General features: G+C 50.1%; 1 protein-coding gene across 18 annotated transcripts in view; it reads left to right on the forward strand.

The window, feature by feature from the left end:
- EPS15L1 (epidermal growth factor receptor pathway substrate 15 like 1) overlaps positions 1–27,070 on the forward strand; it is a 118,744-nt gene that overhangs the window by 27,507 nt on the left and 64,167 nt on the right. For 14 of the 18 annotated variants that reach the window (XR_640784.2, XR_002518918.2, XM_009193779.3 and 11 more), the window contains exons 2-11: positions 1,715–1,756; positions 1,953–2,042; positions 2,863–2,910; positions 6,223–6,318; positions 7,092–7,154; positions 10,512–10,637; positions 16,526–16,585; positions 19,517–19,750; positions 23,378–23,535; positions 26,736–26,892. Coding sequence is in view for 16 of the 18 variants with exons in the window: in XM_009193779.3 (XP_009192043.1) it covers positions 1,715–1,756; positions 1,953–2,042; positions 2,863–2,910; positions 6,223–6,318; positions 7,092–7,154; positions 10,512–10,637; positions 16,526–16,585; positions 19,517–19,750; positions 23,378–23,535; positions 26,736–26,892 (1,074 nt within the window). In the remaining 2 variants the exon portion in view is untranslated. Of the gene's footprint in view, positions 1–1,714; positions 1,757–1,952; positions 2,043–2,862; positions 2,911–6,222; positions 6,319–7,091; positions 7,155–10,511; positions 10,638–16,525; positions 16,586–19,516; positions 19,751–23,377; positions 23,536–26,735; positions 26,893–27,070 lie in introns of those variants that run through there. The other 4 variants (XM_009193786.3, XM_009193783.3, XM_021930834.2 and 1 more) reach the window with 3 other exon arrangements.

The raw sequence follows: 27,070 nt of genomic DNA on the forward strand, positions 1-27,070 counted from the left end.
ATCTTGGCTCACTGCAACCTCAGCCTTCTGGGTTCAAGTGATTCTCCTGCCTCAGCCTCCCAAGTAGCTGGACTTACAGGCACACGCCACCACGCCTGGCTAATTTTTGTATTTGTTGTAGAGATGGGGTCTCACTCTGTCATGTTGGCCAGGTCTCAAACTCCTGACCTCAGGTGATCTGCCTGCCTCGGCCTCCCAAAGTGCTGCGATTACAGGTGTGAGCCACTGCGCCCGGCCCGGGCATTATTTTTAGCTTGAAGTGACCTTTTGTAGCACAACAATATGCAAGTGGTGGGTGCATATTGGTTCAAATCCAATGACCATAACTGGAAGGAGCCTACGTCCCCCTGGTTTTATTCATCGTGAGAAATCGTACAACAGCAGTCTGAGAATTTGTTGGATAAATACTGTAATCCTGCCCCCGAGACAGTCCTCTTTTCCCCGCCCAGTTCTATTCTCTTTTTTTTTTTTTTTTTTTGAGACGGAGTCTCGCTCTGTCACCCAGGCTGGAGTGCAGTGGTCGGATCTCAGCTCACTGCAAGCTCCGCCTCCCGGGTTCACGCCATTCTCCTGCCTCAGCCTCCCGAGTAGCTGGGACTACAGGCGCCCGCCACCACGCCCGGCTAGTTTTTTTGTATTTTTTAGTAGAGACGGGGTTTCACCGTGTTAGCCAGGATGGTCTCGATCTCCTGACCTCGTGATCCACCCATCTCGGCCTCCCAAAGTGCTGGGATTACAGGCTTGAGCCACCGCGCCCGGCTATTCTCTTTAGCTGTTTACACACCCATTCTGTATAATTAGACGTCATTGTGCATTCTTCACTTTTATCGCTTATTACGTCAGCGGCAGGTTTGTAATACCAACACACGTAAACTTTTACAGCCAGCATTTCAGGGGCTGCATAATTCCCCACCAGGTTGGCACACTCCCCTGGGTGTCCCTTCTGTCCCCTGGGAGACCTCTGGCAGAGGTCAGGATACGGTGGGAAGTGTCTGGACTTGGCCGCCAGCCAGGCTGGATCCAGGTGTGGCCTCTGGTGGCCCCGATTAGCTCCGTGACCCTAGATCTGAACAGCAATGTCTTGTGGCTCTGAGGTGTTGGGAAGTGGAATATCTTCAGTGCCAAGCTGAGGACACCGCACTTCCTTCCTGCCGTGGTGGGAACAGTCACTGGCCAGCACTCTCCGGGCGCGGGCTGGTCAGTGCGCATCTTTGAGCATTCAGGTAGCTGGAGGAGGATGGATGGGATGGGTGAGAGAACCAGACCCAGGCTAGGGAAACCGGTCGAAAGCTTGCGGGCCCGGTGATTCATGATGACATGTGGAAACTTCTTTTCTGATTCCGGAGCCAAAGAACAATCTCAGAGGATAGAGTGTCTTTTCCCTCTGAGCTCTCCAGGAGCTGAAAACCCTTTGCTCAGGAATGGAAATTGACACTGGGCTGCTGCTGCTGTTTCCTGAGTGACTGGATTGTTTGCCCTAGAATTAGGATTTATTCAAGAACATTAAGCTTACTTTTTCTAAATCGGGTAAGCATAATAATATCTGTGTCTGAAGATAAACTGAATTCTGTGTTCAAAGGATGTATATAGTGCATACATTTTGACTCTTAACTATCATCATCTATTTTGGTCATGACAAAATTGAGGGGTCAACCCTTTTTTTCCCCAAGGGGATGCGTTCACTTTTGACCAATATCTGTGGTTTCATTTACAGATTCCCACTGGAAATTCGTTGTATGAATCTTATTACAAGCAGGTGAGTTTAGCTGATGTCTTTTCAGATGGAACTAGAGCATGCCTGAGCTGAAAGCACAGTACGGAATAGAAGCCCGGCTGAGCGGCTTTTTGTCCTTTTCTGTTCGCTGTCATCGGATAGTCAGCGTGGCGGGTGCTGTTTCACCTGCTGCTGCATTTGCTGAAAAGTTATTTTGCCTCTTGCTCTCCCATCTCAGGTCGATCCAGCATACACAGGGAGGGTGGGAGCGAGTGAAGCAGCGCTTTTTCTAAAGAAGTCTGGCCTCTCGGACATTATCCTTGGGAAGGTATGTGAAGATGAATAGTGATTTCTCTTCTGTGGCTGCCCTCACAGCTCCTCCCGCAGGTCAGGGCCAGCCTGTGCAGGCCTCCTTGCATGGGGCTGGGCCTCCTGGGGAGTGGCCTGGTCACTGCAGACCTCTCAGACTGCAGCTGGTGGATCCAAACGCCCAGGTGGCAGCCCCCACAACGACTTTGCTAGCAGACAAGAAACCCGAGTACTTTTGGGGTCTTGATAGCTTGTGGACTTTTTTTTTTTTTTTTTGAGACAGAGTTTCGCTCTTGTTGCCCAGGCTGGAGTGCAGTGGTGCGATCTTGGCTCACTGCAACCTCCTCCTCCTGGGTTCAAGTGATTCTCCTGCCTCAGCCTCTCGAGTAGCTGGGATTACAGGTGCACACCACCACACCCAGCTAATTTTTTGTATTTTTAGTAGAGATGGAGTTTCACTATGTTGACCAGGCTGGTCTCAAACTCCTGACCTCAGGTGATGTGCCCACCTCAGCCTCCCAAAGTACTGGGATTACAGGTGTGAGCCACTGCGCTTGGCCACTTGTGGACTTTTGTTGGGGGAAGAAGGGTGTCATAAACACCATTGGCTTGGGAGCTGAGTGCACCTGGATGTCCTCTGGGCCCTGCCGCTGACTGGCTGTGTGCCCCTGGGCAGATCATTCAGCTGATCTGAATTGGCCTCTTCATCTGCAGAACAACCTGGGGACAGTCACTCCTGCCCCGCAAGGCCGGTGGTGGGGTGTTGGCAGCTCTGGTTTTTGTTAACACATGGACAGTGATCAGCAGTCATGCTTATGAGCATTTTTGTGTTTCCACAGATATGGGACTTGGCTGACCCAGAAGGTAAAGGGTTCTTGGACAAACAGGTATATACACATGTACACAGAGCAAGTGGAGGGGCTGGGCAGAGCCCCCAGGCTGGGTGACCTCCACGGCTCCTTCCACATTCCTCCACTGTCAAGTATTACTAGGCATGAGCACAGCTGTCAAACTTAACACCGGAAGCTTTCATTTGAAACAAAGGTCTTTTAAACACTCGGAGCCATCTTTCATGTCTAGTGTATCTTTTATTTTTATTTATTTATTTTTCTTTCTTTTAATGTTTTGTAACCTTACATGTGATTAAAGTGTTGTCCAGACTTTTTATTTTGGACCAGTCTCTCGTGGAAGTTACACAAATAGCTTGGAGGGTTACTGTGTATCTTTTGCCAGCTCTCCCTAGTGATGGCCTCTTACATAATCACAGCACAGTGATCAGAGCCAGAAAGTAACATTGGTGTTATTTTTTATTTTTTATTTTTTTTACATGGAGTCTCACTCTGTCGCCCAGGCTGGAGTGCAGTAGTGCGATCTCAGCTCACTGCAACCTCCACCTCCCAGGATCAAGCGATTTCCCAGCCTCAGACTCTGGAGTAGCTGGGATTACAGGTGAGCACCATCATGCCTGGCTAATTTTTGTATTTTTGGTAGAGATGGGGTTTCACCATGTTGGCCAGGCTGGTCTTAAACTCCTGACCTCAGGTGATCCGCCCACCTCGGCCTCCCAAAGGACTGGGATTATGGGCATGAGCCACCACTCCCAGCCACATTGGTGTTATTAATGTAACAAAGTGTAACTTTGCCTAAAGGCCTTAATCAGAGTTTTTTTTTTTTTGAGACAGAGTCTCACTCTTGCCCAGGCTGGAGTGTAGTGACATGATCTTGGCTCACTGCGGCCTCTGCCCCCTGGATTCACAAGATTCTCGTGCCTCAGTCTCCAGAGCGAAAACTCCATCTGAGGAAAAAAAAAAAAAAAAAATCTGAAATCTGAAACTCTCCTGATCCCAAGTATTTGGGATGAGGAATACTTAGCCTGTGATTTTAAGTGGTCATAGATGGCCGTTTTGTTGGAAGGGACCTTGTTTGTGCTGTGCCATGACTTGTGAGCTAGTCTGTCAGGAAGCCCCTTCACTTGTACCTCCCTTCTTAGGTTCATGGTGCACATCTGCATGTGTTTTTTTATTTTTTTAATTTATTTTTATTTTTTATTTTTTGAGCCTCACTCTGTTGCCCAGGCTGGAGTGCAGTGGTGCGATCATGGCTTACTGCAGCCTCAACTTTCTGGGTTCAAGTGATCCTCTGCCTCAGTCTCCCATGTACCTGAGGCCACAGGCACGCACTGCCACACCTGGCTAATTTTTATTATTTTTTGTAGAGATAAGGTCTCGCTATTTTGCCCAGGTTGGTCTCGAACTCCTGTGCCCAAGCAATCCTCCCATCTTGGCCTCCCTAAGTGCTGGGATTACAGGCGTGAGCCGCTGTGCCCAGCCTCATGTCTGCATGTTAAAGTTTCTGAGAATTCCTGTAGAAAAGAAATTTGACTTGACTTAATGCAGTTCCCCTAAACTTACTTTTTTTTTTTTTTGAGATGGATTCTCGCTCTGTCGCCCAGGCTGGAGTACCGTGGCCCAATCTCAGCTCACTGCAAGCTCTGCCTCCTGGGTTCATACCATTCTCCTGCCTCAGCCTCCCGAATAGCTGGGACTACAGGCGTCTGCCCCTATGCCCAGCTAATTTTTTTTTTTTTTTGTATTTTTTAGTAGAGACGGAGTTTCACCGTTTTAGCCAGGATGGTCTCGATCTCCTGACCTCGTGATCCACCCACCTCGGCCTCCCAAAGTGCTGGGATTACAGGCATGAGCCACTGTGCCCAGCCTCCCCTAAACTTGCTTAATCCCCTTTTGTTTGCTATTTATTTATTAATTTTTCTCTTTTCTCAGACCTTGCAGGAACGAAAGGTCCCCTTTTCTCAATACCCTCTTATGATCCTCCACACTCTACAAGAGCTTCTGAGGACAGCAGGCTAAGAAAGGCCGATCCTAGCACTTATCTCTTGGAAGACACTTTTAAAACTGTTAACAATATTTGTAGCTTTAAAAGTATCCATGTTCTTAGGCCAGTTAATTAAAAAAAAAAAAAAACACAAAACACTCTTGAAGCTAGGTGATGCCTCACAAGTCCACTGAGCCTGTGTGTGGTGGGTCCTGGGTTAGGAGGGGAGGCATCTGACAGCCTAGTTCAACTTCTTTCTTCTGGTGTCAAGGTGGGGTCCATGTCAGGCCGCTGGGGATGGGCAGGGGATGTTCCGTTTAGTGAGGCTGAGGGGATCATGGTGAACCACAGATACGAGTTTCTGACCAACCGTGTGTATTTCAGACTGCTTTTTAAAAAATTCAACACCTAGCCAGGTGCAGTGGCTCATACCTCTCATCCTAACTACTCAGGAAACTAAGGCAGGAGGACAGGAGTTTGAGATCAGCCTGGGCAATGTAGTGAGATCCCACCTCTAAAAAAATAAATAAAAACTTAGCTGGGCATAGTGGTGCACACCTGTGGTCCCTGCTACTCAGGAGACTGAGGCAGGAGGATCGCTTGAGCCCAGGAGTTTGAGGTTACAGTGAGCTGTGATTGTGCCACTGCACTCTGGGTGACAGAGTGAGACCCCATCCCTAAAACAAACACACACAGATTCGGCACATATTTGGTCCATCATTCATCACCTTAACCATGTTAACTTTGTTGCCTTATACAACCTAACACTTCCTAAATGTTGGGAGCTTATAGTTTTTGGAAAATGCTTGCATCTGAAATTTTACAGATTTTGAGATGCAGTGGAACATAAGTCCATTTTGTTTTATTTTATTTATTTATTTTGAGATGGAATTTTGCTCTTTTTTGCCCAGCCTGGAGTGAAGTGGTGTGATCTTGACTCACTGCAGCCTCCACCCCCTGAGTTCAAGGGATTCTCCTGCCTCAGCCTCCCAAATAGCTGGGATTTCAGGCACCTGCCACCATGCCTGGCTGATTTTTGTATTCTTAGTAGAGATGAGGTTTCGCCATGTTGGCCAGGCTGGTCTTGAACTCCTGACCTCAGGTGATCCACCTGCCTTGGCCTCCCGAAGTGCTAGGATTACAGACATGAGCCACCACAGCCAGCCAGGACAAGTCCATTTTAGTGTATTCATTTAAGCGATGTCCCCAAGGTGAGTCCAGTTCAGCCCAACGCCAGGGGTTTTTGCATGGACAGTCTTCATTGTTGAAGTGGACGTCCTCTTCCCCTGAAGCCTACTGTTAGAGACAGCTCCCCCACCCTCACTGGCGATGTGCTGTTTACTCCTTCCCTTTCTTTGGACTTGCAGGGTTTCTATGTTGCACTGAGACTGGTGGCCTGTGCACAGAGTGGCCATGAAGTTACCTTGAGCAATCTGAATTTGAGCATGCCGCCACCTAAATTTGTGAGTGTCCGAAGTCCTTCAAGTTCACATTCTTCTAATACCAGATGTGTGTGCGTGTGTATGTGCATGTGTGTATTTGCGTGTATATCTCCATGTTTTCTCTAGCCTTCCCCTTTTATTGTGGTGAAATTCACATAATAGAAAATTAATAATTTTAAAGTGAACTCTTCAGTGGCATTTAGTACATTTACAGCGTTGTGCAGTCATTGCCTCTGTCTAGCTCCAGAACATTTTCATCCCCCCACAAGGAGACCCCATCCACATTAATCACTCCTTGTCTCTCACTCCCAGTCGCTGGCAACCACTAATTTTATTTCTGTCAATGGATTTGCCTGTTCTGGACATTTCATGTCAATGGAATTCTCTAACATGGTCTTTTGTGTCTGGCCTCTCTCTCTCTCAGCATCGTGTTTTCAGGGCTCATCCATGTTGTAGAATGGATCAGTGTTTCCATATTCCATTTAGTGGATGGACCACATCTTTATCCACTCCTCTCTCTGTGGACATGTGGGTTATTTCCACCTTTTTGACTGTTTTGAATAGTGCTGCTGCGAGCATTCATGTACAAGGATTTGTTTGGACAACCATTTTTAATTCATTTGAGTCAATACATAGGAGTGGAATTGCTGGGTCATGTGATGATTCTGTGTTTAACTTTCTGAAGTCTTCCCTTTTTTGAAAGCACTTTGAAACGTGTATCCTTTTCAGCAAACCCACCCACCTATGATTTAATTCTGTGCCAGCCACAAAGGAATGTTTCTCTCTCTTCTCAGCACGACACCAGCAGCCCTCTGATGGTCACACCGCCCTCTGCAGAGGCCCACTGGGCTGTGAGGGTAAGTGAACGGGAATAGGTCCCTTCTTGGCTCTCCTTCAGATAGAATTGTTCCAGCAGTTGTTCTAGAATTGTTCTGGAATTGTTCTAGTTTGATGTTGTTCAGAACATTTTATAGGATGATTGTGTCAGCTCTTCTGTCTCAGTGTGAATGTCCACAGCACTCGGATGAAACGCCTCTTCTGAACACCTTTTACAAAGGCTATGGCCCTTCACTGGAATTGGGAGTTGCCTATCGGGACAACTAAGTGTCAGGAATTGGATTATTAAAGGACTGCAGTTTAAATCTTGCATCTTTAGGTCACATTCTGTGGTTTTTGCTGCTTGTGTTGGTTATTCAGAATAGAAGAGGAAACGGTGAGAGCTTGCAAGCACGTGGACCCCCAAATGTGTTCCTTGCTTTCTCGCTTCTTTCCAGCCACTTTGCATGTTACTATTCTTTCCTCCCTGATGTTCTGATTGCTTTGTGAACAGCCTCTCTCAGCACTTGAAGTGTTATTTTTAAAACAGAGGATGTTGTGGCTGGAAAGATATGCTACTGCTTCCAGAAAGACGAAAAAAAATGAGGGCTGTCTTCTAAGTACAGAATTCCTTCTAAAGGAAGTGAGCATGGTCCCTCCAGATAACGTGAGGCCTCCTCACCTTCCCTTCACTTTCAGATTGTCACATTTCCTCACGTTTGTGTGGCTTAAATCCTGACATGAATAACACTCGCTATCAAGCAAAGGTCCCAAGTACTTGTGTCCCATGTTTACACGGTTGGTTTGTTCCCTTCTTGGAGAGGTCATGGGTTGGGTAGAGGGCATCTGTGCAGGGAGAGGACATGAAGATGTGTCATGTGACCAAGGAGTCATGCAGTCACCTCTGTCATTGAGCACTTTGCCAGTGGCAGTCACTGTGGTGAAGGGTTTCTCCTTGTCATCCAGCGCATTGTGTGGACTTTGAAACAGAGCTACTTTGTCATGGGAAACACTGCCAAGAGATCTTATTATTTAAAATGTGATGGCTCTTTTCCAGCAGGGGTTATGTCCAGGCCTCATTAGAAGAGCTGGGACTGAGGGGCCTGGGGACCTTGCAGAGAGGAGTCAGGGAGTGCAGGACCAGGCGCTGTAATTGGGGTGGATTATGGTCAAGAGAGATTGTGCATTCCATTCACAGCCACAGTCAGAAAGAACAAGCCCGAAGTGCCAAGTGTTTGTTTCCGTTGTGAACATTCCTGGGCTTCTGAAGGAACTGAGTCAGCAAGTCTGATGGCCGGGAGAGGATCTCAGGCCCCCGAGACAGACCTGCAGCGCTCAGCTTCTTAGCACCAATAGCCGTGAGAGCATGCGGTGTCTGCCGGTGATCTCATCTCTGTGACTGAGGGCACTGTCTTGGTTTTTCTCTTTTAAAAATTAAAAGGTTTTTATTGTGGCTGAAAGACACATCACATAACATTTACCATCTTAACCATTTCTAAGTGTACAGTTCAGGAATGTTAAATATATTCACGTTGTACAGCCATCACCACCGTCCATCTCCAGAACTTTCTCATCCTCCCAGACTGAAACTCTATACCTGAACCTCCCACTCCCTCAACCCCTGGCACCCATCATTCTGCTTTCTGTCTCCATGGATATGCCTAGGGAGGAGGGGCCCTCCTATGAGTGGCATCATGCGGTATTTGTTTTTTGTTATTTTTGAGATGGAGTCTTACTCTGTTGCCCAGGCTGGAGTGCAGTGGTGCGATCTCAGCTCACTGTAATCTCCGCCCCCCGGTTCAGGTGATTCTCCTGCCTCAGCCTCCTGAGTAGCTGGTACTACAGGCACGTGCCACCATGCATAGCTAATTTTTGTATTTTTAGTAGGGGTGGAGTTTCACCGTGTTGGCCAGGCTGGTCTTGAACTCCTGACCTCAAGTGATCTGCCCACCTTGGCCTTCCAGAGTGCTGGGATTACAAGCGTGAGCCACTGTGCCTGGCCTAGTTTTGCTTTTGTTTTTGTTTTTTATTTTTAGAGATGGGGTCTCACCATGCTGCCCAGGTCAGTCTCAAACTCCTGGGCTCAAGTGATCCCCCTACCTTGGCCTCCCAAAGTGCTAGGATTACAGGCATGAGCCACTGTGCCAGCCTCATACAGTATTTGTATTTTGTGTGTGGCTGGTTTATTTTAATTAGCATGCTGTCCTCAGAGTTTGTCCACATTGTAGCGTGTGTCAGAACTCACTTCCTTTTTGTGGTTGAGGGATGTTCCACTGTCTGGATCTACCTCGCTTTGTGTATGCATTCATCTGTCGATGGACACGTGTTGAGGGTGTTTTCTTAGTGCTCCCAATAGCTCCAGTGTGTGGCCAAGCAGGTTGCGAGAGGCCTGCTCTCCCTGAGTCCCACTCGTTGTGGACCTCCTTTCCTTTGGAGAACGGAACAGACTGGAAGCCGCTGCCTCACTCGTGGCCTATTTACGGGCTGCCTGCACTGTGTCTTTCAGAACAGCAGGAACTGCGACTCCGCATCGTAATGCCGCACCTTCCCTTTGTTCATGAAGAGCTATTCCTATTTATGTATTAATTTATTTACCATTAGAAATGGAGGGCTTCCTGTATATGGCCAGGCTTGGTGGCTTACACCTGTAATCCCAGCACTTTGGGAGGCCGAGGCAAGCGGATCACTTGAGGCCAGGAGTTCAAGACTAACCCGGCCATCATGGTGAAACCCCATCTCTACAAAAAATACAAAAATTAGCCGGGTGTGGTGGTGCATGCCTGTGATCCCAGCTACTCGGGAGGCTGAGGCGTGAGAATTGCTTGAACCTAGGAGTCGGAGGTTGCAGTGAGCTGAGACTGCGCCACTACACTCCAGCCTGGGCAACAGAGCGAGAGTTTTGTCTCAAAAAAAAAAAAAAAGAAAAAGTAAAAAGAAAAGAAACAAAAAAACCAGAGGGCTTCCTGTACTTATTTAAAGTTGATTTTGATAATTATTTGCTCAAGCAATAGCATCTGCTCACACTTTTGTCTTTTTGGTACAAGTGGGCTCCTTGGAGGAAGGTGAGACTGATCTGTGTTTCCCTGCAAAGACACTGCCCCAACATGGGAGACTCCTGCCCCACTCAGGCAGCAACTAGGACGAAGGGCAAGACCCAGGGCCAGGGCTTCCCTCCTGAGGACCTTGGCTTCCAGATCTGAGGTTGCCATAATGCTATTTCCTTCAGGGCATATGTTCACTTTGGAAGGGGCCAAGACAGTTCTAAGATCATTTTGTGCTTTTAGCCAAAAGTGATGATGGGTCCATGGCCATTTTCACTCGGCTTTCGGTCAGAGCTCGGTCTGGACACTCACACAGGTGTGCTCTCCTACTTACTCGGGCTATTTCTTTCCAACTAGGTGGAAGAAAAGGCCAAATTTGATGGGATTTTTGAAAGCCTCTTGCCCATCAATGGTTTGCTCTCTGGAGACAAAGTCAAGCCAGTCCTCATGAACTCAAAGCTGCCTCTTGATGTCCTGGGCCGGGTAAGTGGGCCACGGGCTTGGTTCTTCCGCACTCGGTGTCCCTGCTGTGTGTGGGCGCCACTGTTCTCTTTCCCCACGGTGCTTACGAGGCTCTCGCTCTGTTTTCTCCCTGTGCCGTAAGGGGCTTCATCAGCGCTTCTGTGGGTCCAGCCCCGGCTGGCTCAGGGCTTCCTAAGGCGTGGCTTACAGTGTTCACCCAGCCCCTGGGGAGGGTGCTAGAATCCTTACACTTCACAGATGAGGAGGTGGACTCAGAAGTGAAATTGCTGCCTGGGGCTTCGGGACCAGTAGAGCTTAATCTTAAGCTCCCCAGCCTGGGCTTTCCCCCTTTCCATTGTGCTGAATGTGGGAATGTGTGTGTATCTTTTTATTTATTTATTTATTTATGAGACGGAGTCTTGCTCTGTTGCCTAGGCTGGAGTACAGTGGCGCCATCTCGGCTCACTGCAACCTCTGCCACCCCGGTTCAATCTTTTCTCATGCCTCAGCCTCCCGAGTAGCTGGGATTACAGGTGCATGCCACCACGCCCTGCTAATTTTTGTTTTTATAGTAGAGATGGGGTTTTACTGTGTTGGCCAGACTGGTCTTGAACTCCTGATCTCGTGATTCACCTGCCTCGGCCTCCCAAAGTGCTGGGATTACAGGCATGAGCCACCACACCCCGCCTTTTTTATTTCTTTTTTGAGTTTTTAGAGATAGGGTCTCACTATGTTGCCCAGGCTGGTCTCCAACTGCCAGGCTGAAGCCATCCTCCACCTCAGCCTCCCTAGTAGCTGGGACTGCAAGTACATACCACCATGCCTGGCTCTTTTCTACTGTTAATTACTCTTTTCTTCTTGTAAAGCTCAAGGTAAAAGTATTTTCAACTCTGCTGCAAATTTAGGAAAAATTGTATGCATTTTCTTTAAAAAAAAAAAAGTCTTGGCTTGGTCCAATAGCTCATGCCTGTAATCCCAGCACTTTGGGAGGCCGAGGTGGGTGGATAACTTGAGGTCAGGAGTTTGAGAACAGCCTGGCCAACATGGTGAAACCCTGTCTCTACTAAAAAAAATACAAAAATGGCTGGGCACGGTGCCTCACGCCTGTAATCCCAGCACTTTGGGAGGCCGAGGCAGGTGGATCACGAGGTCAGGAGATCGAGACCATCTTGGCTAACACAGTGAAACCCCATCTCTACTAAAAATACAAGAAAAAAATTAGCCGGGCGTGGTGGTGGGCACCTGTAGTCCCAGCTGGTTGGGAGACTGAGGCAGGAGAATGGCTTGAACCCGGGAGGTGGAGCTTGCAGTGAGCCGAGATCACACCACTGCACTCCAGTCTGGGAGACACAGCAAGACTCTGTCTCAAAAAAAAAAAAAAAAAATTAGCCAGGTATGGTGGTGTTTGCCTGTAATCCCATATACTCAGGAGGCTGAGGCAGGAGAATCACTTGAACCCGGTAGGTGGAGATTGCAGTGAGCTGAGATCGCACCACTGCACTCCAGCCACAGTGACAGAGCGAGACTCTGTCTCAAAAAAAATAAAAAACCCTCAATTTAGGCTGGTGTGGTGACTCATGCCTGTAATCCCAGCACTTTGGGAGGCTGAGGCAGGCAGATTACTTGAGTCCAGGAGTTTGAGGCCAGCTTGGGCAACATGGTGAAACCCCATCCGTACTGAAAAAATAAAATAAAAAAATTAGCCAGTTGTGGTGGTGTGCGACTGTAGTCCCAGCTACTCTAGAGGCTGAGGCGGGAGAATCATACCTGAGCCTGGGAAGTCGAGGCTGCAATGAGCTGAGATTGTGCCATGGCACTCCAGCCAGGGCAACAGGAGTGAGACTCTGTTTTAAAAATAAATAAATAAATAATTTTTTTTGGTTTTGTTTTTTTGTGAGACAGTCTTGCTCTGTCACCCAGTCCGGAGTGCAGTGGCATGATCTTGGCTCACTGCAACCTCTGCCTCCCAGGTTCAAGCGATTCTGCTGCCTCAGCCTCCGAGTAGCTAGGACTACAGGCGTGAGCCACCATGCCCGGCTAATTTTTGTATTTGTATTTGTATTTGTGTTTATTTATTTATTTTACTGAGATAGAGTCTCGCTCTGTCGCCTAGGCTGGAGTACAGTGGCACGATATCTGCTCACTGCAAGCTCCGCCTCCCAGGTTCACACCATTCTCCTGCCTCAGTCTCCCGAGTAGCTGGGACTACAGGTGCCCGCCACCACACCCGGCTAATGTTTCATATTTTTAGTAGAGATGGGGTTTCACTGTGTCAGCCAGGATGGTCTCGATCTCCTGACCTCGTGATCCGCCCGCCTCGCCCTCCCAAAGTGCTGAGATTACAGGTGTGAGCCACCAAGCCCAGCCAATTTTTGTATTTTTAATAGCGATGGGGTTTCACCATGTTGGCCAGGCTGGTCTTGAACTCCTGACCTCAGGTGATCCACCTGCCTCGGCCTCCCAAAGTGCTAGGATGACAAGCGTGAGCCACCGTGCCTGGCCAAATTAATTAATTTTAAAAGCCTCAATTTGTTTTTATTAACTAAAAGTACAGTTGTCCCTTGGGATACTTAGGGGGATTGGTTCCAGGGCCCCATCATACACCAAAATGTATACATACTCAAGTCCTGCAGTCAGCCCTGCAGATACAAAAGTTGGCCCTCTGTATATTCAGGCTTCACATCCCACGACTACTGTATTTTGTATCCACATTTGATTAGAAAAATACGAACATACGTGAGCTTGCACAGTTCAACAAACCATGTTGTTCAAGAGTCGACCGTGGTTTGCTTTATTCTATGTTTTATTATTTTTATTTTTGATGATACATAATAATTATAATGTGAGGTCCACGTGATGGTTTGATACATGCACACAATGTTTAATGATCCCAGCAGGGTAATTAGCATATCCATTACCTCAAACATTGATCCTTTCCTTGTACTGGGAACATTCAAATCTTCTCTTCTAGAGACTTTGAAAGATGCGATAAATTATTGTTAGCTATAGTTCCCCTATTGTGCTATTGAACATTAGAATTTATTCCTTCTGGCCAGGCATGGTGGTTCACACATATAATCCCAGCACTTTGGGAGGCCGAGGTGGGCGGATCATGAGATCAAGAGATCAAGACCATCCTGGCCAACATGGTGAAACCCCGTCTCTACTAAAAATATAAAAATTAGCTGGGCATGATGGCATGCTCCTGTAGTCCCAGCTACTTGGGAAGTTGAGACAGGAGAATCGCTTGAACCTGGGAGGCAGAGGTTGCAGTGAGCTGAGATCGCACCACTGCACTCCAGCCTAGGTGACAGAGTGACTCTGTGTCTTTAGAAAAAATAAAATAAAAGAACTTACACCTTCTATCTAACCATAAATATGTTTTATTTTATTTATTTATTTAATTTTTTTTTTTTTCCCCCTCGAGATGAAGTCTCACTGTTGCCCAGGCTGGAGTGCACTGGCGCCATCTTGGTTCACTGCAACCTCCACCTCCCTGGTTCAAGTGATTCTCCTGTCTTAGCCTCCTGAGTAGCTGGGACCATGGGTGCACACCATAATGCCCAGCTAATTTTTATATTTTTAGTAGAGATTGGGTTTCACCATGTTGGCCAGGCTGGTCTCGAACTCCTGGTCTCAGGTGATCCGCCCGCCTTGGACTCCCGAAGTACTGGGATGGATGACAGACGTGAGCCACTGTGCCTAGCCATGCATGCATCTTTGTATCCATGCATCTATGCACCCATGTCCCTCTGCATCCGTATGATCCATTCATCTGTGTGTGCACATGCCCATGCAATGTATTTATCCACACATCTGTGCATGCATCTTTGTGCCCATACGTCTATGCTGACATGTCCCTGTGTGTCCATATTTATGCATTCATCCGTACACACTTGCATCCGTGCCATCATCCATCTGTGCATCCAGGCACCCACACATCATGCATCTGGTCAGTCATTCAGTAAGCATTTTTCAGAGCCTGCAGTGGACTATGCCTTGTGCTGGGCAGTGGGAAGGTGGGGCTGATTAGGTACCATCAAAGAAGTCAAATAAGTAATAGCCAAGATGCGTTTACTTATTTACTTATTTACTGAGGGCTTAGTGTGTGCAGGCCGGGCCCTAGTGCTCTGCATGAAGACACACATCCAGCACTTGCAGCCATGCTGTTAAGGACTGTGTCTCACACCCCTCCACCCCCTGTTTTTCAGATGGGGAAGCAGATGTTCAGGGTGGTTGGGAAGTCACCCTGGTTGCACAGTTGTGGAAGGGTGGATAAGGTCCTATCCACCCTATTGCAGGCAGGGCGGGGCAGGATCCAGTGTGCATTCTGGAGCAGCTGTCCCCAGAGCTTGCCCTCTTCACCTGCCCTGTCCATTAGACACCCCCGACAGCATCCCTGATAATCACAGTTTGGCCCAGTGAGGACAGTGGTAGAGGGGAGGGCCCCTGACCCGCTTGAGCACGGGGAGCAGGGCAGCCAGGGAGGACTTTCTAGAAGAGGTGCCGCTGGTCACATCCTCCAGGGTGAGGGGGACTCTGGCGGAAGTCTGGGCATGTGGGCAGCTTGAGTGACGGCACAGAGTCCGCAGGTAGCCTGGCATGCCAGTTAGGGCCAGGGCTCCCCCTGGGCACTTCTGCCCCCCCAGGGCCCCCAGGGGACATTGGGCAGTGCCTGGGGACATTTTTGGTTGTCACACCTGGGTCGGGTGCTGCTGGCATCTGGTGGGTCAAGGCCAGGAACGCTGCTCAATGCCCTGCAGTGCACGTCATGGCCCACACCCCAGAGAGTGATCCGGCCCTAACAGGCAGTAGTGCCGAGGTGGGGAAGGCCTGGGCTGAGGGAGGACTGTGGAGCCAGAAAGGCCTGTTGGAGTCCTGGATCCCTGGCAAAGTAGGTGGAGGACCCCGTGGAGTCTGTGGAGGCTGGGCTGGGGTGCAGGGACCTGCTACCATCAGGGGCTCAGCAGCAGCGAGGTGACAGGGCCCCATCTGCCAGGCTGAGGAGCAGGGTGAGGCAGGGTCAGGTGTGTGTTCTGGAACAGTCCCTATGGTAGCCATAGGGACAAGACTGGGATAGGGAGGCCAGCTGGAGGCTCTTGGCTGTGCGAGCTGGGGAGTCATGAGCCTCGGGCGCAGCAGCAGAGGTGGAGAGGAGGACCCAGACGTGAGAAACCTGCATGGACTGAAGCCCTGGTGATTGCCTGGGGAGGGGTGATGGTGACACATGAAGCATCATGGATAGAGCAGTGGGCATCTTCTTAGATCCAGGGACTGCCATCCTGCCCAGCATTGGCCTGGCAGGCAGGTGTGCCCATCCAGGAAGGCTGGCATGGGTTAGGAAGCTGGCAGCGTAATGGTGCTTGAGATCTGCACGTGTCTTAGGCACAGTCCAGAACCCACGCCTGCCTGCCTGCCTCCTCTTCAGCACACTGAGTGGACCTGACACCTGTCTCACCATCCACTGCTGGGGAGAGGAGACAAGACCCACAGACATGCTCAGACATGAGCTCACAGCCCTGCCCAGCTGAGAATGCAAGGGAGGGGTGGGGTTTGCAGGAGTGAGCGTAGGGAGTGTGGGTGTTTAGGGCAACACCTGTACTCAATCAAAGCTGTCTTTTCTAAGATGTCTCTGTAAGACGATAAAGAGGAAACTCAGGCTAAGTTTAAAATGTAGCCTTGGCCATGATTATAATCATGATGATTGTCAGACCATGCATCTGGTAGTTGACAGTACTTTACAGGTGATGGTTTTTCTGAGAACTCGCAAACTGGTTCTGAAATGTATATTGACTTCCTTGTCCTGAGCCCAGTGAGTACCATGGCTGAGAGTCTGAGTTCTGGCAGGTGGTCTCACTCTCACCCAGTCTTTCCTCCCACAGTAACCCATGCTGGTCTCTCCCTTGCAGGTCTGGGACCTCAGTGACATTGACAAGGATGGGCACTTGGACCGAGACGAGTTTGCTGTGGTAGGTCCTGCTGTTTCCTTCCCACCCACCCCAGGAAGGAAATGTGCAGTGCACAGGGGTTGCTGGATTCGTTTGTTTTTCTTGTTTCTTTCTTTTTTGAGATGAAGTCGCCAGGCTGGTGCAGTGGTGCGATCTTGGCTCATGGCAACCTCTGCCTCCCAGGTTCAAGCAGTTCTCTTGCCTCAGCCTCCCAAGTAGCTGGGACTACAGGCGCCTGCCACCACACCTACCTGATTTTTGTATTTTTAGTAGAGACAGGGTTTCACCATTTTGGCCAGGATGGTCTCGATCTCCTGCCTCATGATCCACCCGCCTTGGCCTCTGAAAGTGCTGGGATTACAGGCATGAGCCACTGTGCCCGACCTTCTTTCTTTTTTTTTTTTTTTGAGACGGAATCTTGCTCTGTCACCCAGGCTGGAGTGCAATGGTGCCATCTTGGTTCACTGCAGCCTCCGCCTCCCGGGTTCAAGCAGTTCCCATGCCTCAGTCTCCCAAGTAGCTGGAATTACAGGTGCACTCCACCACAGCCAGATAATGTTTTCATATTTGTGACAGAGATGGGGTTTTACCATATTGGCCAGGCTGGTCTTGAGTTCCTGGCCTCAAGTGATCCGCCTGCCTCTGCCTCCCAAAGTGCTGGGATTACAGGCGTAAGACACCACACCCGGCCTTCCTTCTTTCAGTTTTTAAGTGTTTATCTTGACATAGTTCTTTGTATGTAGCAAAGTTTCATTACAGGTTGAGTGTATCCTTAATCTGAAAGTCTGAAACCGGAATGCTTCGAGATCTGAAATTTTTTGAGCACCAACATGACACTCAAAGGAAATGCTCATTGGAGGATTTCAGATTTTTGGATTAGTAATGCTGAACCAGTACGTGTAACACACACCTTCAGAAATTCAGAAAACTCCAGAATCTGAAACCCTGTGGTCCCAAGCATTTTGGATAAGGGACACTCAACCTGTAATATGGAGAATTATTTTCTGTTTTTGAGACAGAGTCTTGTTTTGTCACCCCGGCTGGAGTGCAGTGACGTGAATACCTTTGCTGCAGCCTCGAACTCAAGCGACCTCCCACAGAGAATTCTTTTGAAAACTCTTCACTCAAATTTCCCAGTGTTGCTAATTTACTACATTTGTCTTATTTTTCTCCTCCCTTCTTCCTCTCTCCCTCCCTTTTTCTCCCTCCCTACTGCTGCGTGAAGTTTACCTTTGAACTATTTTAGAGTTAAGTTGCAGACATGATGCCTCTTCATCCATAAACACTTCAGTGTGTATTTCCTAAAAAGAAGGACTTCTCTTACACATAACCATTATCCACTTCAAAATCAGGAAATTCACATGATAGCATCGCATTTATGATATTTTCATTATATCCTATATATACACCTTACATTCTGTATGAGTGTGTCTATTATTATCTAATCCCAGGATATTACTCAGATTTTATCAGTTGTCCCAAAAATGTCCCTGTATCTAAAGAGAACCCAGTCCTGTGTGTTACATCCTGTTGTCCTTTGTCTTTCATTTCCTGGAATCTAGAACAGTTCCTTTGTCTCTCTTCGTGTCTCTCGATATGGACTTTTTGTTTTTTTGTTGTTGTTGTTTTGTTTTTGAGAGGCAATCTCACTCTGTCACTCAGGCTGGAGTGCCGTGGCGCAATCTCAGCTCACTGCAACCTCCACCTCCTGGATGCAAGCGATTCTCCTGCCTCAGTCTCCCAAGTAGCTGGGATTATAGGCTCTCACCACGATGCCTGGCTAATTTTTTTTTTTTTTTTGTATTTTTAGTAGAGATGAGGTTTCTCCCTGTTGGCCAGCCTGGTCTTGAACTCCTGACTTCAGGTGATCTGCCCGTCTCGGCCTCCAAACTGCTGAGATTACAGGCATGAGCCACCATGCCTGGCTTCAGTGTCAACATTTTGAAGAGCACAGGCCAGCAGTTATGGAGTGTCCCTGGGCCTGGCTGCCAGGTCCTCTTGATGACCCAGGTCGTGCACTGTTGTGGGACAGGAATCCCACGGAGGTCACACCTGCCCCACATGGGTCTCCCACCTGGGGGAGCATGATGTCAACGTGCCTTCTTACTGCCATGTTGACATTCATCACTGGGTCAAGGTGGGGCAAGGTTGTGGCTTCCTCTGGGCAGTTGCTCTTTTTCCCTCGGTGCTCAGTTTGTCTCTTGTGGGGGATGCCTTGATACTGTCAGCACCTATGACTCTCAGACTCTTCCCTAAGAGTTCCACCACTGCTGATGAGTCTCGCCTTAACCTGGCAAGATTAATTACGATGATGGTGGCTCCCAAACGGTGATGTGCTCATCAAAACCATCATTCCTTACACTTTTATTAGTTGGCCTTCTACAAAGAATTTATTTCTATGGCTGTGGCCTGCCTTATGGATGCATCCTCAGTTCCACTGTTTTTTGTTTTGTTTTATAGAGACAGGGTCTCGCTCTGTCACCCAGGCTGGAGTGCAGTGGCGCGATCACAGCTCACTGCAGCCTCCCTCTCCTGGGCTCAGGCGATCCTCCCACCTCAGCCTCCCAAGTAGCTGGGACTACTCCTGAACGTCTTGAAGTACAAACCTCTCTTCTGGTGTCTTTAGACTTCCAAATCAGTACTGGGAAGGTGCCAGCCTGGAGCCGGTGGCCTCCCTGAGTGGTGAAGGGATACATACCGAGTCTGCCTTGATTGAATTCTTTCTGTGTGCATTTCAGTCTGCAGGAATAATTCAATACATGTCTCGGAAAGTTACACATAAAAGATAACTCATCTGGAATGATTGTTTTTTCCCTCTGGTCAGCTTGGGAGCGTCCTCACAGAGTGTCTGTCCTGTCACTGCAGCCCCCAAAAGGGCTGCCCTCTGCCTTCTCTTGGTGGTGCCCGGCCCCAGCCTTGTCCCTTCAGCGCCATTGTCGTTTGCACCCGCAGGCCATGCACTTGGTGTACCGAGCCCTGGAGAAGGAGCCCGTGCCCTCCGCCCTGCCCCCGTCCCTCATCCCCCCCTCCAAGAGAAAGAAGACTGTGTTCCCTGGCGCCGTCCCTGTCCTGCCCGCCAGCCCCCCACCAAAAGACAGCCTCCGCTCCACGCCGTCCCACGGCAGCGTCAGCAGCCTCAACAGCACAGGGAGCCTGTCCCCCAAGCACAGCCTCAAGCAAACACAGGTATGGAGCCCTCAGTGGGCACAGTCCCCTCTCAGAGCACAGTAGGATGTTTCTTGGGAGTTCTTAACATGCAACCCCAGAGCGGTCAAGCTTGTGATGAAATGTTTTTAAAAAATATTTGCAGCCAGGTGCAGTGGCTCACGCCTGTAATCCTAGCACTTTGGGAGGCCGATGTGGGCAGGTCTCGAGGTCAGGAGATCGAGACCATCCTGGCCAACATGGTGAAACCCCACCTCTACTGAAAATACAAAAAATAATTAGCTGGCGTGGTGGTGCGCACCTGTAATCCTAGCCACCGGGAAGCTGAGGCGGGAGAATCACTTGAACCTGGGACATGGAGGTTGCAGTGAGCTGAGATCGCGCCACTGTACTCCAGCCCGGGCAACAAGAGCGAAACTCCATCTCAAAAAAAAAAAAGTATTCGTTTATCTCATTATTTCAATAGAGATGAGGTCTCCCCATGTTACCCAGGCTGGTCTTGAACTCCTTGGCTCAAGTGATCCTCCTGCCTCGGCCTCCCAAAGTGCTGGGATTACAGGTATGAGCCACTGTGCCCAGCCTGTGTCTGCAGAGCTCTTGCCAAGAGTTCTTATTAAGTATTGAAGGTCAGGTTGGGGAGGTGCTTTACTGGCAAGGAAGCTAGTGGGGCCAAACTCACTGGCGGGCACAGGTCACCCAGCTTCATAACCCGCCTCTCTGGTGATCTTCTGGTGGTTTTCTCGAGACCCGCTGACTAGACTGGTTTTACCAGTGGCCCCTGTTGGGGTGAGGTGGGAGGGTATAGCTCCTGCCCCGAGGACGTCACTGGTAGGATCACAGTCATGAAAACCAGCATTTCTGGGGGCCTACAGTTCACATGCTCCCTGCACTCCACCTTCCTCATCTCCAGGCCAGCAACACTCTTGTCTGGGGCCCCCAAGGGCCACCCAATTTTGCCCTCATGCCAGGTTTGAGTGAAGCCACTTCCAGCCACCAGGGTCTGATCTGCTTCCCTTGGGACCTGTGACTGCTGAGCTGGCCTTAAAGCCCAGCCCTCACTGGGAGAGCCAGCTCCACGGGCAAGGCTGCCCCGTGTTGGGTTTACAGCCAAGTTCGCACCAGAATCTTGCTGCTGACCTACCCTGAGGCCCCAGAAATCAGGCAGTGAGTTCCTTTTGTTTGCCCAGCAAATATTATTAGGACTCTTGTCATCCCAGAGCCATAATTTCATACGTAATTTCTTCTTTGGACCCGTGGGACACAGAACCCCCCTTGTTTCTATGTCCTGCCACAGCTTAGCTTGTCTGACTCCCATTACCTCTTTGTGATCCCTGGCTTCTGAGGTTAGCTTGCTGTAGCCCCTTGACTTAAAGGCAGCAAGCCCATTTCTTATTAGAATTCATTTGTTGGCATCTTTATGTCCACCAGACTTGAGGCAGCTCACAAAATTTACATAGTACAATGCCAACAAGTAAAAGTCAGGTTGCTCTTGCCATCTGAACTCTCATCATTTGAATTAGATCCACAGATTTTTTTTTTTTTAAATATATAAGAGACAGGATCTTGCTCTGCTGCCCCGGCTGGAGTGCAATGGGGCAATCACGGCTCACTGCTATCTCAACCTCCTGGGCTCAAGTGATCCTTCCACCTCAGCCTCCCCAGTAGCTGGGACAGGCGGATGCCACCACGCGTAGCTAATTTTATTTATTTATTTATTTATTTTGTAGAGATGGGGTCTTGCTGTGTTATGCTGGCTGGTCTTGAACTCCTGGGCTTGAGGGATCCTTCTGCCTTGGCCTCCCAAAGTGCTGGGATTACAGGCAGGAGCACTGTGCCTGGCCTAGCTCCATAGATTTTGATAAATTGTTTGATCAAGTCCTTGCTGTACTTCATCACACATACTTGCTACATGAAACCCCTGAACTAAGCTGATCTGGGTCACATGGTATCCCTTGTTTCCCAAGCTTGCTTTCTGAATTCCCCGAGTTGATATCAGGAGCCCGTTAGATTTGGACATCACAGGAGACTTGTTCATGAAGAGTAAATGAGTTTAACCATTGTTTCCCAGTCTTGACCAGGAGTCCGTTCTCCTCAATCCTATGGACATCTTTGGGTTGTCAACACTGTGATAACTCTTTGAGAAATCCTTTTTTTTTTTTCCCCCAAAGACAGAGTCTTGCTCTGTCGCCCAGGCTAGAATGCAGTGGCACAATCTGAGCTCACTGCAACCTCCACCTCCCAGGTTCAAACAATTCTCCCACTTCAGCCTCCTGAGTAACTGGGATTACAGGTGCCCACCACCACACCTGGCTAATTTTTCATGTTTTTAGTAAGTAGGGTTTCACCATGTTGGCCAAGCTGGTCTCAAACTCCTGGCCTCAGGTTGTCTACCCACCTTGGCCTCCCAAAGTGTTAGGATTGTAGGCGTGAGCCACCGCTCCCGGCCTAAGAAATCCTTTCATAACTAAGAGGAATGACTTTGAGTGGCAGTTTCAGGCATCATGGCATTCGTTGAAGGTGAGGAGTGGGTTGCAGCTTTTTGTACAGTTGCTGTGTGGAGGAGGAACAATTGATCCCTCCAGCCACATTTGCCTGTCCTTTTTCTCTCCACTTCCTCATCATCTAGATAATTCAATCAGGTATTGATTCTCATTGCTATTACGAGATTGTTTAAAAGGAGTGATTTGTATAAATATTAGTTAAAAAAAAAAAAAAAACGGGAAGAGGAAAAGCATGTCTAGAGTTCAGGACACAGATGCCGTGAACTGTGGCGTGGTGGGTTTGTTGAAGGCCCGCGGTAATGCAGGCGGAGTGGGCCACGGAAGAGGCCTGCCCGAGTGCCTGAGGGGCCTCAATGCCTCTGAACCAGGAGGTGACTGGGCCCTGGTTGACCCATGATGGCGTTTGCCTCTCTCAAGTTAACTGAGCCGGCGGTGAGGGGGCCGCAGGTGCAGCAGGTGGCCCAGCCCCGGGGCTGTGAACCTCAAGCTGCACTGGGTTTGTGGCTCCGTCTGCCCTGGCGGGGTTGGGAGTGCATGAATGTTGGTGGGGCCTTGTGGGTGGCGGCCCTCTTGGATAATGGGGTCTCATTTGTTACCTGTAAGTGGTGTGTCTGCACTGACAGCTTGGGGGTATCTGTTGTCTCAGGAGCGGGGTCAGGGACATAGAAGAGTGGTCTACAGAGTCCTGGGACGGGACACTTTGGCTGCCTGTAGGGCAGCCTCTGGGGGACGAAGAGTGGGAGGACCAGGGAGGCTGGCATGTGGCAGGGCCGGCTCTCCGGGGACAGTCCTTCCAAGTGGGTGCTCAGGGGGATCTTTCCTGGCATGTTTGAACCCATCCCCTGAAGATCACAGCCTCCCTCACGCCCTAGGTGGCAGGGTAGATGGACAAGCAGAGCGGGTGATGGGGTGGAGAGAGGTACAGACTGGCATCTGGGTGAGCTTCACAGAGCCAGCCTCAACCTGTCTCAGCCTCAGTTTAGCCAGTTACAGAACAAGGATCTCATCTGCCCTCAGCTCATGGAAGTGAGGAGAGTTTGATGCCAAATGTGCATGGAAGTGCTTTAATCGCCCCATCATCAAAAAGCATGTGTCTGGGGGTCATAAAAAGCTTCCAGATTAACTGTTTTGCCAAAAACTGTTTCAGCCAACAGTGAACTGGGTGGTGCCGGTGGCAGACAAGATGCGATTTGATGAGATATTCCTGAAGACCGATCTGGACCTGGACGGCTACGTGAGTGGCCAGGAGGTGAAGGAGATCTTCATGCACTCGGGCCTCACCCAGAACCTTCTAGCACACATATGGTGAGGCCGGACGGGTGGCAGTCGTGGCTGTGGGTTGCTCCAGGGGGCCTATGGGTGAAGACTGTGGAGGGTGGTGGTCAGGGGGCTCCTTCCAGCTTGTCACAGGCTTCCACTGTGTCTGGTGTCCTTTATTCTCCCCGGCCTGACAGAGGCTGAGCAAGGTGCATGTGCCAAGGCTTGAAGCCCATGCTCCATGCTGGTCAGTTCACTGTCTTCCAGTAGGAGGGCCCTCTGGCTCCTCTCAAGAGCTCCCAGGCCATCTGCTCACACAGCTGGGCCCTGTTCTTGCTGGCCATGATACTGGTTCTAGCAGGAGGCCTGGCCTTTGCCACAGCTGCCTTCGGGAGGTGTGGGCAGCAGGTTCTTGGAGCCTGTAGCAGAATGGCCTAGGGGGTGGTGACGGGGATGGGGGCTACAGCTGCCTCCTGTGGGAGGCCCTGCTCTGGAAAGGCCAGTGCTTTGGCTCCCGGCAGGCGGGTGAGCACAGGGAGACCCTTTCTGCACCTCAGAGCCCAGTTGAGGAGTCGGCCTCACCCCCACTTTCCCCCAGGGCTGGACACAGCCTACTTTATAGGGCTGGGGCACTCCTCTTGCCACTGGCCAGGGCTGAAGTCACTTTTGAGCTTGTTGCTCAGAACTTTGCGGCCTTAGAGAAGGTTTCACTTGGGAGCTATCAAAAGGAGAGAATTGTTGGATAATTCTCAAGAGGCAAATCCCTCCAAGTAGAGCAGTGAAATTCAGGATGTTACTTAGTGGCTTGGGGGAAATGACTGTCCTTAGTGGTAATTCACAGATGTCCATACTGTGAGGTGGGAGCCTGAGAACCAGCTGTCACAGAGTCATCACCCAAACGGCCAAGCCATCTCCGACTGGCTAGGGACAATGGGTCTCACCTGCCTCGGATCCACTGTCCCTTTTAGAAACCACAAAAACAGTGTCCCCTTTAACTCTGAAACCAACATACACACAATTCCTGGTTAGTGCCCTGACACCCTGACTGTCATGTCCAGGGGGCAGTAGAGGGAAAGTAATTTATAATGCATGCTGCAATTGGTACATGATGTAATGACATGGAAATGACACAGGAAATCATGAATCCACCTGGATCAAAAGAAGGAACTCAGAGGTCATTCCATGCAGGCAGCAAAGGGAAAGGAAAGGATAATTGGGCTCTTGAATAAACAACCACAAAGAAAGATGTGTCTGTGGGTGCCCGGGGCGGGGCCGTGGCCCAGTGTAGACGACACACCTCCTTGGAGGGACTGGAAGGAGGGGGAGCGTGAAGATGGAGGCTTTGTCCCTGCGATGGCCGCCACCGTACAGGTCAGCAGAGCAGGATGTGGTGTCAGAGCCGGATGGCCGCCGACTGAGCCACCCCCAAGCCCTTTTTCTCTCAGAACCCTCCACAGGTGGGCCTGGGACCCCATGCTCCTTGAGAGATGGCCGGAGCAGAGAAGGGACGGGAGTGGAGAGGCAGCTGCAGCCCATAAGCAGGCTGGGGCCCGCAGGGGTAGACTGGGGAGAGATAGTGGCAGTGTGAAATCGTCAGGGCCTCCAACTGTGGGGACAACTAGGCATTTTAAAGCAGCCTTTATCAGCGATGTTCCTTGAAATCTGCTCATTCTCCGCAACTCTGTTCACGCACTGCATTTGGGCATAAATAAGTCTGTTAGTACTGTCCCAGCTCTCTTTGGTAGAGGGGGGAGCTTCTGCCATAACTACACACGAGGTGAGAAAGGAGGTCCCATGTTGAGAGGGTGGCATGGGTGAGGGAACACATTTTTCACAGACCCCAAGGCCTTATCCTTGATCAACAAGGGTCCTTTCCTTCCTTTCCTGGCTAAGTCTCCGCTTTTTGAGACAGAGACTCACTCTGTTGCCCAGGCTGGAGTGCATTGGTGCGATCTCTGCTCACTGCAACCTCCGCCTCCCAGGTTCAAGTGATTCTTGTGCCTCAGCCTCCTGAGCAGCTGGGATTACAGGCCACCATGCTCGGCTAAATTTTGTATTTTTAGTAGAGACGGGATTTCCCCATGTTGGCCAAGCTGGTCTCGACCTCCTGACCTCAGGTGATCTGCCCACTTTGGCTCCCAAAGTGCTGGGATTACAGGCGTGAGCCACCATGACCGGCCCTGGCTGGCTCCTTGATTATGAGTGTCGGGGAGCCTGTCACCTCAGTTCCATGGAACCACTGTGTGCTGCTATTCAAATGCTGCCTTGGCCTATCTTTCAGGACATCCAAGAGCCATGTGGGTAGAGGATGCTTAGTTGTGGGGGACTGTCCTGTGCATTGCGGCCATGCCCCTGTGGCAGCCTCATTTGGGCACAAGAGGAGTGTTTTAGTCCATTGGGCTGCTGTGACAAACTGCCACGGACAGAGTGGCTTAGAAACAGATGTTTCTCACAGCTCTGCAGGATGGGAGTCCGTGATCCAGGCACCGGCAGATCCAGTGTCTTGTGAGGGCTCACTGCCTAGTTTGTAGATGGCCGCCTGCTTGCTGTGTCCTCACATGGCAAAAGAAGCAGAGAGAGCCTTCTAGAGCCTTTTTTATAAGGGCACTAATCCCACTTATGAGGCTCCACCCTCATGACCTCATCGCCCCCCAGAGGCCCCATCTCCCAACACCATCCCATTGAGGGGTAGGATTTGGACATAGGAATCTGGGGGTACATAAACATTCTGTTCATAACAAGGAAAGAGAGTCATTGCTGATTCTTCCTTCATCATGATGACACCCCAAAGTGCTGCTGTCACCCCCATTGAAGGCCAGTGACCGGGGCCATTCAGATGACCCAGAGCCGCGTGTGGATGCTTGGTCTCCGCACCCATTTCCACGGAAGGGCTGGTCTACTCCACGCATGCGGCATCAGAACCTGCCCCACGCACGAGATAAACCAAAGGAAGAGGCAGCTGCATCTCTTAGCCCTAGTGAGGTTTCCCAAGGGGTCGGCTCCTCAGCCCAGGGGCAGGAGGCCCTCCAGCCCCAACAGCCCTCCTAGGGTGGGGGACGCTGGGAGTGGGGAACCCCCGGGCCACTTTCTGGGAAGGAGATGTGAAGTAGGAAAGGAGCTGGGGCTTGCCACTGCGCCCTGCCATTGTTTTCGTCACTGTGATTTTTGAAAAGCATGGGATCGGTGACTTGTGTTCAGGCTGAGTCGGAGCCTGTGATGTGTAATTAGCATCCCCACGTTTCTCCCAGGGCCCTGGCCGATACGAGGCAAACGGGGAAGTTAAGCAAAGACCAATTCGCGTTAGCTATGTATTTCATTCAGCAGAAGGTCAGTAAAGGCATCGACCCCCCTCAAGTCCTCTCGCCAGACATGGTCCCGCCCTCAGAGAGAGGCACGCCCGGCCCGGTGAGTGCTGGTCACGCCTGGGGGGTATTCACATCCCTTCCCGCCGCCTGCCACCAGGTGGCACTGGTGGCACACAGCCCACAATTGGTGGTGGGTGCTGCCTGTGGTCCCTTCCTTCCCCAGTAGGGGCCCCTGGGAGGGTGGCTTGGCTGCCCAGGTATTTCCCCAGGCAGGGGGC

The sequence above is a fragment of the Papio anubis genome, chromosome 20 (assembly GCF_008728515.1).
Source record: "Papio anubis isolate 15944 chromosome 20, Panubis1.0, whole genome shotgun sequence".
In the NCBI taxonomy this organism is placed as follows: domain Eukaryota; kingdom Metazoa; phylum Chordata; class Mammalia; order Primates; family Cercopithecidae; genus Papio; species Papio anubis.